We start from the raw sequence: 12,745 nt of genomic DNA on the forward strand, positions 1-12,745 counted from the left end.
ACACACAAAAGATAGCTGAATAGAGAATCAGGGACCATGTCAGAGAAGCTGAGCCTACACAGATAATAATAGCTTTGAACAAATGATTGTGTGTTCCAATCTGTTTGCGTTTCCGTGTGTGGACAAATACAGTACGTGTGTGTGTTTTATAAGTGAGACTTGCACGGACGCACAAATACAAAGAAGATTTTTCGTGAGTCACGACGACCACTGTCGTATCTGCTGGACTGGGGACAATTTGAAATTTACTCCAAGTGAAAAATCATGTGTGATTTTGAGAATAAAGTGAAGTGGATTTCTTTTCCTTATTGCATTTTTCTATTTTGGGGGTGGGGTCGGGGGTAGGATTTATATATTACATTACATTACATTTAATTTCGCTGATGCTTTTTTCCAGAGCTACTTACAATAAGTCTATTAATATTATAAACATTATTTAAAAATATGAATGCAATACTATACTTTCAGTATATGTATACTCAGATTAGACACTATGCATGTGATAGTCCTGTTAAGATCAGTGGTTGTCAAACTAGGGCGTTGCGTAAATGCCATCCTGCTGCACCAGAGGGAATAGCTACACAAACAGTGACACCCCGTCACAATTAGCTAATTACCTTAATGACTTAATTAGGATGGGAGGAATGCGTTGTCAGTGTTGTGTGCATAATTATTGATTTATCATGTGCAAGAGTTTGACAGGGGAGGTTAACTAGCAAGTGAGCCAATTAAACAGTCTGTGTGATCAACAAGGCTGTGAGACCCAGATGGTATGTGGTGCTAGTCCAACATATGTAGAGCAATGACTGCATTGAGAAAAACAGTATCATGTCTGCGGCTTTATTGCATCGTGTTTACTGTTGCACACCCACATCACGACCTTGTGCAGTGCTGAGCAAGCTGCCCTTAAAGTCATACGTCAAAGTTCACCTATTTTGTTACATTTGTGTAGAACTGTAGAAGATCACCTGCAGATCAGAGCATCAGGACATGAAGGTTTGATATTATCACATTATACATTTATCCATCAATCCACCAAATTACAATTTAGTGGAGAATAAAGATGGTTCGTTTGAAATATTCAAATAAGAATAAGTGTTATTTTAATTAGCATAAATATTATTTACAGTTGTGTCTGTACTGTTCAATTTAAACAATGCGTGGTCCAAATATTACTACAATTTTAATTTCAATTCGTGATAGTGTCTAATGTTTGACTTACAATTACAGAATGTGCCAATAACCAGGGTCATTTAAATATACTTATTAAAGTACTTTATTGTGAGCCCTGTATTGCAATACATTGTATAAAAAACATATTTCATGCGCTTCCTAGTGGTGATTTGTTCCAATGACACAAGCGCTTTTTTTATAGTCAGCATAGTCAGCGTCTGAGAGCTTTTGTCCCCCAGTGTTGCCGTACGCTCTGACGTCACACAGGAGCGACAAGTCACTATGGTAAGTGAGCAAGCAATTTTCCCTGCGGCTCCTATTTATGATACTAAAACGTATTATTCGGCATCGTAACATTACACAGAGCTGCACATATTAGCACGCGTGCTGCTGCGCGGTTTCGGATGGTTTTGTGTTTCATTTGTGTTGTAAAAACTGAATTTAAAAGAGGAAAGAGTCCACTGGCCGAATGCTAACGACATTAGCTTTTCTCCGTTAGCAGCAGTCGTTAACCTGGCTGCTTACAGCGAAGCCATCCATTGTGTAGAAATAGCTCACACTCTTAATGTTAATATACAACATATATAAGTGGAGGGCGGTGTATTTATTATAATCGGCCTTTCAAATCAAACGAGATGACGCGTTGAAGTTGTGCTAGCCGGTCGGTAACGGCGACGTGAGCTAACTCTGTTGTAAACATCTTAGCCAATGAGTTGCTGGACAGGAATTCACTGCCTGCACCGATTCGATCAACCTGCTCGGTTCATCTTGTGCTCACTTTTAATAACATGTGTCTGGAACTCTTCTAGGGACAAAGCCAGAGTGGAGGCCACGGTCCAGGAGGAGGCAAGAAGGATGACAAGGTGAGAATGACACAGCTTCTGCTAGCTGGTGTCTGAACCTGCTAGCCTAACACTGACATTATCAACTATCACTAATGATACATTTACGTGTATGTTGCTAATAGAGCAGCCTTGTTTGACACACCTTGTTGTAAATTCATCATATTTTATCCAAATAGTTTCTTCAATGTTTTATTGTTCTCACTGTTTGCCTCTATACATAAAGCATAACAAAAGTGACCGTAGCATGTGAGATCTTGTGTGGTTGTTTGTGAGAAGGTAACAAAGTACTCGGCATGTTTTCTGTTGAATGTTTGTGAAATGTCAACACTGTAGTCGACGTGTTACAGACTCTAACGCAAGTCATTTCACTGTGTGCCAACTGAAGGATAAGAAAAAGAAGTACGAGCCTCCAATTCCCACCAGAGTTGGTAAGAGAAAGAAGAAGACAAAGGGACCAGATGCTGCCAGCAAACTACCATTGGGTAAGAAACTGAAATGACAAGGAGTTTAGAGAAATATTTTATCTGTCTGGTTTAGTGTCTGTTTTCTTTGGTGCATTTATGGGAAGTGTTGAATTCTCAGTTCTACTGCTCATACACTTTGTTGTTTTCTCTGGATTAAAAGGTTGACCTCTGTGGTTCTTTAAATATCTGCAGTCAACAGTGATAATAAAATATTGTATATAAGTACAGTGGATACAACCGAGAAAACTCCTTACATGACACGACTGAATATTAAGAGAATGAACGAGAAACTAAGGAAAATGTATTTTAAACCTCAAATTCAAGCCAAAAGGAACAAAGTTGTTGTTACAGTATCAAATTGGCGTTTACATATGTTCTTAATGTAATGTTTACATGTGCTGTCTTTTAGTCACCCCTCACACTCAATGCCGCCTGAAGCTGCTGAAGCAGGAGCGTATCAAAGACTACCTACTGATGGAGGAGGAGTTCATCAGGAACCAGGAGCAGATGAAACCCCTGGAAGAGAAGCAGGAGGTCAGCCATTGTGGCCTTAGTACTGCATATTATTTGGTGCTACCTATTTTGGGTCAAACACAGGGAAAGTATTTCTTAACTTCTTGACTTTTCTTTTCTTTCTTACAGGAGGAGAGGTCAAAGGTGGACGACCTGAGAGGGACACCTATGTCTGTGGGCACCCTGGAGGAAATCATTGACGACAACCATGCAATTGTTTCCACCTCAGTGGGATCAGAGCATTACGTCAGCATCCTGTCATTTGTGGATAAGGATTTGTTGGAGCCGGGCTGCTCCGTCCTGCTCAACCACAAGGTCCATCAATCATAACGCTTATTTTAGGATCATCTCTATCTGCTTATGATTCAAGATATTAAGCAGGAAACATTTAGCGGCTTTTTGACATTTGATGTTTTTCATTTAACTACCGGCTGTACTTAAACTTAAAATCCATCAGACTAACCAGCAAGGGTTCCACAATTCACATACACTTAACAGATTATTTACAAATTTTCAGCCACCTTTCTAATTGATGTATCATCAATCATTATTATAATTTGATTTGACTGTCATTTGTGTATCGTGTGTATGTTTAGGTTCATGCTGTGATTGGGGTGCTGATGGACGACACTGATCCCCTGGTAACAGTCATGAAGGTGGAGAAGGCCCCACAAGAAACATATGCTGACATTGGAGGACTGGACAATCAAATCCAGGAGATCAAGGTACAGTTTATCACACATGCACCTCAGTTTGCATAAAGACACTAATAGGTCTTGCTAGTTGGAGCCTTTAAGTCTTCAGCTCAATGTGATATGAAACCAACAAAATAGATGAATTGAAGCCACAAAACTCTACCGTACATTTTTAAAATGTATTTTAAATTTGATATATGACCTATAAAGTAATTAACAGACCACATAGAACTTGATATAAACCCATGTCAAAAACCATAATGTAAGGGGTGGGAAATCAAATGATTTGCAACCACTTGCTAAATGTCTTATTTTTGTAATAAATGTAAAGATGGTGTGCTATACGGTGGTGTTATGAATGTGTCATGTCTGTAAATCATCTGTGATGAAAGGAAGGTGCTTGTATTTGAAATGAAAAATTGGTATTACAAAACTAATTAAGTCACCAAATCCCAAATGTTTTAAGTCTTTCTTGATTAGGCACCAGATAACTTGAATGTTTGCGCTGGACAATATTCAGGTGCTGCTCTTGTAATGGAGTTCTGCAAAGAATACATTCTCAAGCATAATCCTCTGCTCTTGTTCTGTATGCAGGGTTTGTTTGAAAGACTGAATATTGTCCCCAATACAGCTAAATGCAATATTTTTGTTCGTAGCATAAGGCGCCTACAGAATGTGAGTTTTTAGCACCCTTTTAAATCTATTACATGCCACAGTGTGACATGGAGTTACCAAATTAAGTTTGAATCAGGTAGACTGGATGCACATCTATTCAAGTTCCCATTATTGCTGGCTCATATTAGTTCAACATCATTACTAAATGCTGAGGCTGACTGTGTAGTTTTCTGTTGTTTCTCATAGGAGTCAGTGGAGCTGCCTCTTACACATCCAGAGTATTATGAAGAGATGGGCATTAAGCCGCCCAAGGGTGTCATCCTATATGGTCCACCTGGCACAGGTAAGAAAGGTTTAAGAAGCTAATATCCTTCCAACCTTCATTACCAACCCTGCTTGCACCATACATCAGCAAAGTAATGGTGTCAAGCCATTTTAATGAGGGCTCAACATACAGCATTGATATTGTCCAATTTTAAGAATTCATTTGAAAAACTTCAACTGATCATAGATAATAGTTTTACACCCATTACTTACTATGGTACCAGAATGATACAAATGTACATATGTTGCCTAACTTTTCATTTTTCAGTCCATCACATTAGTATCTTTTCAAGTGAAATCCAGCCATGAGGCTGTTGTTAAGCCAGTTTGACCTCACTGACATCTGTCACGAGCCTCCTGCAGCCTCGCAGTGCTCCAGTCTTTGTTGCAGTTAAAATGATTTAAAACAATTTCAGCCATTGTTAAAATAAATAAATATGATCATCATTGTGTGGGTAGTTTCATCAAAGCAGTACAATTAGACTACAAATCTAAAGAGTTCAACTACGGAGGTAAACGTTAAGTAGTATATTTTTATAATTAGGACACCGTTGTGCATCAAGAGTGGTACTAAATACCATGGACTCTAAAAACCGATTGAGCATCTGACAATGAAGCTATTTAATTACTACAAAAAGAGCAGGCATAAGAATATATTGGTGAGCTTCCAGCTTGAAACTTCCACTGGCTGAAATGGCATTAAAGAATGCCAGTTAAAGTAAAGTGGAATTGAAATCTGGGAAATCATCCTCTGGCCAGAAAGGGGGAAAAACACATCAATGCAAAGCTGTGGGAGGGTTGTGCACAAACAAGGACTAGTCATTCGAAGGAAATCGTACCCATGACCTCATCAAGTAGGTCAACATTAGCAGTCTGGAAAGCAACATCTGGATGAAGCCTAAGTTACTAAATGACATATCGGTCAAGCATAACCGTAGCTTAACCCAGAGAATGTTTGGAAACACGTGTTGTGGACAGATGAAGTCCAAGCGGAGATCTCTGACTACACTCATCAAAGATGTGTACAGAAAATAAGGATGCAGCATTTAATAAAAAGAGCAACTTTCCTGGTGCTGATCAGCCAGTCGCTCGGTGCAGGAATACAGGGACGACCAGATACTACTGGAGTAAATATCAGCTTATGTCAGACAGACAGTTGACAAAGTTGCCCTTTCTCAAACAACCCTTATACCCTCTCAGTACCCACTTCCACTTCAAACCCTTCATCCTCTCTGCACACAGGGAGCATCCCTGACATTAACGAAATCCAAGCAGCTTATTAACATCAGGGTTATAGACAAGAAGTTCACAAAAAAGAAATGCCACCAAAGAGGCGTGGGAGTGATTTTAACCAGTTATTAAATTTGGAGTTTCCATAAAGGGAGAGTCAAATAAGACAGAAAAGATTAGAATAATTTGTGTTATCTCAAGAACATTGTGTCTGTCTGTACATGTGGCATAAATAAAGATCAGATCACATTTTATGACCATATAAATCAAAGGGGTTGGCGTACTTTCTGTTATTCCACTGTGTAAATATCATGGAAAACAGCCAACACCTTTCAAAAATCAAATGAGCACAGGTCTGTCTTTTCAAAAGTAGCAAGAAATGACATTTTGTTCAACAGCTCTTCACTTTAGCCCTTTATTGAAGATGTCCCTATTGAAAGCTCTCTGGTCACAAATTGATTTAAATTTTTAAAAAGTCCAATATCTAGTCAGTGAATTCTTATTGATCCCTACTAAAAATCAATGATGTTCATACAGGCATCAGACCGCTAGAATAATAAACAGCAGAGTGTCAAGGACGTGGAAGTTGTCTGTCGGAATAAAGTGTGCATACCTAGAAATGCTGAGATGTGTTGACTGAACTTGCTTCTGTCATGTGTCTGCCAGGTAAAACCCTGCTCGCCAAGGCCGTAGCCAATCAGACATCAGCCACGTTTCTGCGTGTGGTGGGCTCAGAGCTGATCCAGAAGTACCTGGGAGATGGGCCCAAGCTGGTCCGAGAGCTCTTCAGGGTGGCAGAGGAACATGCCCCCTCCATCGTCTTCATCGACGAGATCGACGCCATCGGCACCAAGAGGTACACAGCAGGCTACTGTAAACTGTTGTAAAAAACTGAGATGTGCTCAGCAGGAGTCAGCGGTGGATGACCTCATGTTGGATTAGTGAGTTTGACAACTGGCTGTGTCTGTATATAATACAAATTTGTAGTGTGTAGGATTTTGAAAACAGGAGTGAGAGAATATGGGAATTTCAACAAATTTAACTGTGAGAGCCCTCCTCCCCCTTCCTCCTGAGCACAAACTGTCTCAGACAAAAACAAAACACAGACTGCCTGGGCATTTCACAACGATTTTTTAGCAACCTTGCAATTGCAAAAACGTGACACTAACCACCAGCAAATTCAAGCTTAAGTTAGCCAAGCTGCTTCATCACAGTAACATGAGAGCTGCAGCTGGCTGGGCCTTTTCCCTGTGACACAGACATGTGGCTAACTCGTGCTACACAGTAAAACATGACAACACCCACCTGTGCGAGCACAGACAAACACCAAACCGCCAACATGACTGTCTGGGTACTTCCTGACTTTCAAATATAGCAATGCTAACCAGTAGCCTTCACCAGAAACAAGCTAACGTTAGCTTGACTGCATTGTTCCAGTAGAAAACGTTACTGTTACCAGTTCAGTTGTGTGTTGTGTGTGCAGTTGCTGGGAAAGTGGTAAAAGGCAGTCATGTGTGGTTTGTTTCTCATCCATTACGTTTGTTTCACTAATGGGTCAAACTGTACCGAGTGATGGTGGAAGCGAGTGGATGTTATGCAGAGAGGGAGTATTGTGCACGAGCAGTGATTGACACTCGGTCAGACACTGCTCCTGGCTCTGATTGTGGGTTTAGAGACGTGGGTGGAGAAAGAGGAGTCAGATTTTTTTCTTTTCTAATATTACCTGCCTCGTGCACTTGGGTCAGATCATAGCGACAGTTTTAGGAAATATGACCAAGTTATTTTTGTGAATGTTTCCTACAGTACCTTAGGAATAGTTATGGTTGAATAACCGTCGCAGGGTTTTTTTTCCTCGTCCAACTGAAATTGTGTTTCTGTCTGTTTCTGATTTTAACGTGTTGTAGGCTTATTAAACTGCAAAGTATACCTGTATTATTCATCCAAATTTCAGTATGCACATCAAAACTCTGCAGTTTGTTTTACAGGTGTATGTGATGTAATACAGAGGCTACCTTTTACATTTTTTTTATCATTTGGAAAGAAATTGAACAGATGGTGTCGGAAATAACAAATCAAAGGCTTTATTTGTCTGTTTTTCTTTGTCAGAAGTGTAAGACAGTAGTGTTGTTAAACAGAATATTGGCTGGTGTAAATGAATGAGCCTGTCCATGTCTGTGGTTGGATATTGACTGACTTTAATAATAAATGAGCTTGTGGCTCACATGGAGTAGACTCCGTTAAGAGTGTCTGTGATAACAAGACCACATGACGGACAAGCTCGATGTCTATGGAGTCAGAAGACCAAGGCCAACTCAGTGGATTCCATGAATGTTTAATCATGACTGTGTTGTGCAGGTACGACTCCAACTCTGGAGGCGAGCGGGAGATCCAGAGGACCATGCTGGAGCTGCTCAACCAGCTTGACGGCTTCGACTCGCGCGGAGACGTGAAAGTTATCATGGCCACCAATCGGATAGAGACCCTGGATCCAGCACTCATCAGACCTGGTCAGTAGAAGCCTGATCGCGTGTGTGGGCCCGGTCACACATATACGAAATGCGTGCGAATGTCACAAGTCAAAGTTCCCCATAGATAAACTTCATGTGAAGCCATGCTGCAGATTTGCTTTGTCATAGGACGTGAACGTTTTAATCGCCCCCTCGCTCGCACTTATAGGAAGTGAAAAGGAGGGGGGACGTTCGCCACTGCTGCATTCGATTATGTGTGACCGTCCCTTGACTCTGCCTATTATTGGTCCCTGACTGGCTGTCGGCTCACGCATCTACAGTATCACTGACTGGCATTTATGAATTGCTGAGTCATGGTAGGAAGTAGAAATGGTATTGGTGTTAAAGAATAACACCAATAATGACCAAATGACCTCTTAAAATACAGAGGTCATTTGAATACAATAAATTAATTTACATAACAGTGCAAAAGTCTTCCTGATTGAGAAGAATTCACAGTTTTTGCCAATTTGAAAATCCTCCCCACTAAACATTAACCGATATTTATTTATTCATTGACTCCCACTGATAGTGCACTTAAATATATTATCAGCTGAACAGTGCCATTCAGATGTTTTACTGCACTAAAAATTGGGGTTGAGTCATAGGCAAAAGAACTTTCTTAATTCTGAGATTTTTGATTATAATAGTGCATTGCTGTTTTGTAATCACATCGGTTTTGAGTGAAAATGTCAAGAACCTCTTCATTGGACCAGTTTGTACACAGTCAAGTCATATCGTTGTTTTCTTCTCTCCCCCTCCTCCACAGGGAGAATCGACCGTAAGATCGAGTTTCCACTGCCAGATGAGAAGACCAAGAGGAGGATCTTCTCCATCCACACCAGCCGCATGACAGTCGCAGATGATGTCACCCTTGATGACCTCATCCTGGCGAAGGATGACCTATCAGGAGCAGACATCAAGGTGAGAGCTGATTCTTAACTGTAAAATATTATTTTTTTTATCTGCTCTTCATTGACATAATCCCAAAGCTCTTATTTTTCTTATTGACCACAGAAATAGTGGAAAGGAGCCTACACATACTAGTTAGGCCAATAGAATATGATATTTTCCAATCATAGTTTTCCCAGTGTTCTATGAGGTATGTTATCTTTACATCACAGTGCTTTAATCAATATGGTTGGTGCTTTAGCTGGAGATGCTTTCTGTTTTTTTACTTTACCTCTGTTGTGTTTCTGTGACAGTGGGTTTAAGGTGTTTTCAGTGAGCAGCTACTTTCAACTCAAGTCTCCATTCATAAACTTAACTCTGCCGCCCTCATGTGGAATGTTGTAGAAGGACACTTTGAGTGAGCTGCCAGTGTTTTCTGATGCTGAAATGGAAACTTGGATGTAGTTTGTTAAACATAAAATATGAATGATTTCCAGCAGGATTCTCAGTGTTAAAGAACTTGAAAGCTTCTGTTTATTTAAAGTGAAAACCACAAAGGCTGTTAAGTTCATCTTGTATTCTGATCTGTGGTCCATTTAAATTGTCTTTATAAGAATTAATATTAGCAGTGAAAAAATCAACCTACAGTCACATTCTGTTTAATATAAGATGTTTGTTTTTTTAATGTTTAGCTCACAAAAAAGTAAGACTTATGACACAAACTAAATCATTATTATTGCTGCTTTTTGTTTCCACTATATTGGGCTGAGTTTTCTGTGTAATGTATCATTACTTTCTCTCACAAAACCATTTATTGAAGTGCTCTTTGATCGTGACACTTAGTCCTCTCCCCTCTGTGCTTCCCCAAGGCCATCTGCACAGAAGCCGGCCTCATGGCTTTGCGAGAGCGCCGCATGAAAGTCACCAACGAGGATTTCAAGAAATCCAAGGAGAACGTCCTGTACAAGAAGCAGGAGGGAACACCAGAGGGGCTTTACCTCTAACTTTCAAACTTTTATGTTTCTCTCACCTCACCCCGCCTCTGTCTATCGCTGTGTGAACGAGAGGATGTAGCTGTTGAGCTGTCTGTCTTCCCCAGAGAGTTTTGATATATTTTGTGCATGTTGTGTCTGCTTTATCCCACTCTCCTGTTACCGTTATTTGTTAAGACAATAAATAAAATGACAAGTAAAAAAGAAAATGTCAGACGATGGCACGTTTGTCATCACTTTTGCCCTTTTTTCATTTACACAAGCGTTTTGGCCGGCAGCGCCCTCTAAAACCTTGTTTGTTCAGAAGCAGCATCTGTCGACGGCAGCTCTATATTAGATTCTAGTTTATTGACTTCATCTCCGTGCTGTAATATCTCAAGATAATTAATCACATGAATTATTCATTTAGTTTGGTCTCTGTGTTGTCGCCCTCAGTGTCACAAACAAAATCAATCATATCAATGTGCAAAGTCATGTTTGTCGTCTCGGGCCAGAGGCGAGATGAAAGCCTGAAGAAATTGCCAGTTGCCTCCTTTTTAACAGAAATTCACCGATTACTGTAATAATCCATATGACAACCACCCATAGCACAGAATCACATAATTAAATCTTAAGGGTTACACAATGAGATGTAACGCCATGACTGTAGCATTTTACTCTGACATTTCCTCCAGGAGTTGCATAATGTCAATGCACTAATGTTTCACTCTTATGTGTGTCTAAAGGAAAATGTTCCTCAGCAGTTCAGATACATCAGAGTGAGTTTTGTTTAATGTTTGTGTTCCTGCACATGTTGGTACACATCTGCAGCAAGGGGCCCAGTGCGATTTGATTTCGCCGTCTTCTATTCAAATCAGCCTTGTAAGTCATTACAGCCTGGTTAAGTAAATCCAGCTAAGCTGCCACTGCTGCAGTCTGACATGTGGGGAACAGCGGCGCTGATTTAATTCCTCTTGATGTGGAGCCATGTGTAACTCAGTGCTCAGCAGAAAGTGGCCCCATGCAGCAGGCATCCAACCACTTTGCAGGGCCGTCTTTGGGCTCGAGTGAGAACGGCGCTGCTGCTGTTGTGCTGCAGCCCCCTCCTCACAAACGCTCCTTATTAAATCAGTCACGCATTTCAGATGCAGCTCATACATCACAGCACATTCAGCAAATGGAAGAGAGAGAGAGAGAGAGAGAGAGAAAAAGAAAAAAAAACATTTAAATCAAGCGTGGCGTGTTGGGCCAGAGAGGCTGGGAGGGTTACAAGAAGAGGAGTGTGCGTTCTAATGAGGCGTTTGCCCTGTCAGCTTAAGGCTAACTCTGGGTTGGGTATTTCTAAAACGCCCCCATGAGCGCTCAGACACTGATGGGGGATGATACGTCGAGGTTGACCACGGTGCTGGCGTTCTCTGAAATGCCACATTCACATTATTGGTCAGCCAGTGTGTGCGCAGGTTGTCTTCTAGTAATCTCTGAATAAATGCAAATAAAGAGCCTAGTTATGAAAACGAGAAATTTCCAAACACATGAATGATAAGGGAACAATTCTGTACGTGCGTTATGAGCTTATCAGATACCTCAGTCTATATTCCTCATCCTTCTTAAAGACAGCAGGAGGTTTAGGAAGAGCGGGTGAAACGTATAAATGCTTATGTAAGAGCCGTTCCTCCTGTTAAACAGGGCAAAAGCACCGAACAAATTCAGGAAGAAGCCCCGATTAGTTCCAGTAGATTAACAAATGAAACAGCTCAGCTTGAGTTAGAGTTAGTTGACCTGACGAGAGGACGGCAAACAGCCTGGTCTCTATGAACTGCAAGTGGGTTTTTTTTTAATTTTTTTTACAGTGTGCTTGAATAAATATCAGGAAGATCTTTAAAGAGTTCAATTCAAAAAATAATTTAAAGAAAGATCAATTTTTTCTTTGCATTCGGGCCCTCGTTATGGGTTCACCAGGTAACTATGATCATATGGTTATGTAATTGAAACAAAGTGAGTATATTCAGGGTTGGTATATCAGCACATGCAGTAAATGTATAATGCATAAAGAAGGTAAGTGAATAAAATAAAACAAAGTCTACTATTAGTATGTACAGGCTAATCAATACATGTTGATAATGACTCCAGTGGCTGGAACAGTCCAGAACAGGTCCACTGAAGCACTGGGTTTGGTTTATAGTATATATTTACCGTCATATCCATTGCCACATATATTCACTTATTTTTACTGTTAGAGAACAGTGATACATTTCACCGACTTGACAACGTACACAGTATAACACACTATCACTTTGTGAGGCTGTTTATCTCTCTGTTCATTTGTTAATAAAATCCATCTATATTTATCAAACTGAAAACAGAGCTATGATAACGGCTCCATCAGACAGCACTGACATATACCACTGATTCAAATATATAGTTAGTCTTTATTCACTGTATATGAAACATGGACATAGTTTTAATGTGTCATCTTTTTACTCCACCTGCTGTAAACAACTGTTCATGATTTCAACA

At 40.3% G+C, this 12,745-nt stretch overlaps 1 protein-coding gene across 1 annotated transcript; it reads left to right on the forward strand.

The window, feature by feature from the left end:
* The first annotated feature begins 1,374 nt into the window (after window positions 1-1,374).
* On the forward strand, window positions 1,375-10,468 carry psmc1b (proteasome 26S subunit, ATPase 1b). Its single transcript, XM_034579848.1, has 11 exons — window positions 1,375-1,458; window positions 1,983-2,036; window positions 2,404-2,500; window positions 2,892-3,016; window positions 3,125-3,310; window positions 3,592-3,720; window positions 4,552-4,648; window positions 6,526-6,715; window positions 8,215-8,366; window positions 9,136-9,290; window positions 10,127-10,468. The coding sequence occupies exons 1-11, from the start codon at window positions 1,456-1,458 to the stop codon at window positions 10,259-10,261; spliced, it is 1,323 nt and encodes a 440-aa protein (XP_034435739.1). The 5' UTR covers window positions 1,375-1,455; the 3' UTR covers window positions 10,262-10,468.
* The last annotated feature ends 2,277 nt before the right edge of the window (window positions 10,469-12,745 follow it).

Source organism: Hippoglossus hippoglossus, chromosome 24, assembly GCF_009819705.1.
Source record: "Hippoglossus hippoglossus isolate fHipHip1 chromosome 24, fHipHip1.pri, whole genome shotgun sequence".
In the NCBI taxonomy this organism is placed as follows: domain Eukaryota; kingdom Metazoa; phylum Chordata; class Actinopteri; order Pleuronectiformes; family Pleuronectidae; genus Hippoglossus; species Hippoglossus hippoglossus.

What these genes read in the sequence shown, in the direction of transcription:
- psmc1b (XM_034579848.1), top strand. An exon ending in TGCCAGCAAACTACCATTGG is followed by an intron (nt 2,501 to 2,891) that starts GTAAGAAACTGA and finishes GCTGTCTTTTAG; the next exon opens with TCACCCCTCACACTCAATGC. An exon ending in TATCAGGAGCAGACATCAAG is followed by an intron (nt 9,291 to 10,126) that starts GTGAGAGCTGAT and finishes TGCTTCCCCAAG; the next exon opens with GCCATCTGCACAGAAGCCGG.